We start from the raw sequence: 1628 nt of genomic DNA, 5'->3' as shown, positions 1-1628 counted from the left end.
TAGTTTGGTTTATATTTTATATATCTACTGTCCTTCTATAAAATCTCTTCTACGAGACACAACCAGTGTATATAAGGAATTGAGCAGAACATATAGTGAGGGCAGGCGAACAGCACGGTTGGGTCTATATGATCCTTTATGCCTCAGAAACCAAATAGTTTATAATAGGAATATCAGGGGTGATGGATCTATCCAAGGTCACTGGGCAGAGTTCAAGGAGAGAGAATAAAAATTGAATTCACACTGGTGTTCTGTACCCTAACGGTTCACTATGGGGGGCGAGAGTGGATTTGATGCTCTCCGAAAATCTCCACTACACCCTTCTCCCCCATGATATTAATGTGAATTGGAAAAGCAAAGGCAAAGATCTGGCGAATAGAGAATACTAGGTTTATATATCTTAAATATTTATTTTATTTCATTAAACTCCACTCAGATATTTGTTTTTTAGTTTAGGGTGAAGTTATCATCTCAATGTAAAATCAATTCCTAAACTGTCAGACACTATAACATTCATATATACAAATCTTCCTAATCCCCATTATATATTAATGAATCCTAACTTTATCCAGTGCAGGCTGGCTAATATCAGATGGGAAACATAGATGATATCTTTCCTGTTTCCTCTACATATATGTATAGATTATTCACCTCATTATTAGTGTCACAGGATCACATATAGAACATGCATGTGTATATTCATGTTTATATGAAGTCCACCATATAAACATACATGTATGCATGTTAGAGTATATATGTGATCTCTGTGTACATGATAACACATGTATAATCACACACATGAATGGACAGCGATGGGAGGGAAAAAAAACCACATCTTGAAAATTTGTATTTTTAATCACATTTGATGATATGATAGTAATGAAAATACAACTATCTCACCTCAAATCTTCATACACCAGGTTGAGCATCTCTCTATAATGTAGAATATATACCCGGTGGTTAATCTGCTTAAAACCTCATTTTACTACGTAATCTCTGAACATCTTTGGATTGTAACGTTACATCGTTTTATAGTGCTTTTTCTTTTTAAAAAAAACCATAACACATTTTTCATACATTTTTCATAAAAATACAAGAAAACATCTATCATAAATGTCACAAGGCCACGAATAACAAATACGTCATAGAGATATGTTCCAAAAAAAATAATAATCCAGAAAATATAGGCGATTTATCACCGTATCTGGAATTTGTTGGCTGACGAAACGTAGACGGTCTCCGCAACACAGAACAAATTAAGAAAACTATTTTTTTTTTCCGAAACGTAAGTGCTGAAAGCGCTTCAAATGAAGAACAACAACAAAAACAGCATATACAGTTTTCATATAGTGAGAACATTGCACCACATCGATACAGCACATAGAGATCAATAAATAACCGTTGTGACTAGGGGTCCTCGGGACGGAACGCCTGGCTGGTGTCCTCCGGGTGTACCGGGTTGACCTTTGTGCTCAGCAGCGTGTAGATGTACGGCCAGATTTTGTTTGTTTCGGTCCCTGAGAAAGTGTGCAGAATGCCTTTACTCCTAGAAGAGAGGAGAAGGATTAATGAAGCAGAGTCTAACAACTTAGTTACATAGTCTCCCTGACTGTGCGGGAGGCTCCCAA

General features: G+C 36.4%; 1 protein-coding gene across 1 annotated transcript in view; it reads right to left on the bottom strand.

Moving 5' to 3' along the window:
- Positions 1 to 836: 836 nt before the first annotated feature.
- The window catches only part of AK4 (adenylate kinase 4), a 42566-nt gene continuing 41774 nt past the window's right edge, over positions 837 to 1628 (bottom strand). The window contains exon 6 of the mRNA XM_075181833.1: positions 837 to 1546. Coding sequence (XP_075037934.1) covers positions 1408 to 1546 — 139 coding nt within the window. The 3' untranslated portion in view covers positions 837 to 1407. The remainder of the gene's footprint in view (positions 1547 to 1628) is intronic.

Source organism: Mixophyes fleayi, chromosome 8, assembly GCF_038048845.1.
Source record: "Mixophyes fleayi isolate aMixFle1 chromosome 8, aMixFle1.hap1, whole genome shotgun sequence".
In the NCBI taxonomy this organism is placed as follows: Eukaryota; Metazoa; Chordata; class Amphibia; order Anura; family Limnodynastidae; genus Mixophyes; species Mixophyes fleayi.
Note: the sequence above shows the minus strand (reverse complement) of the source record. Positions and strands in the feature narration are given on the sequence as shown.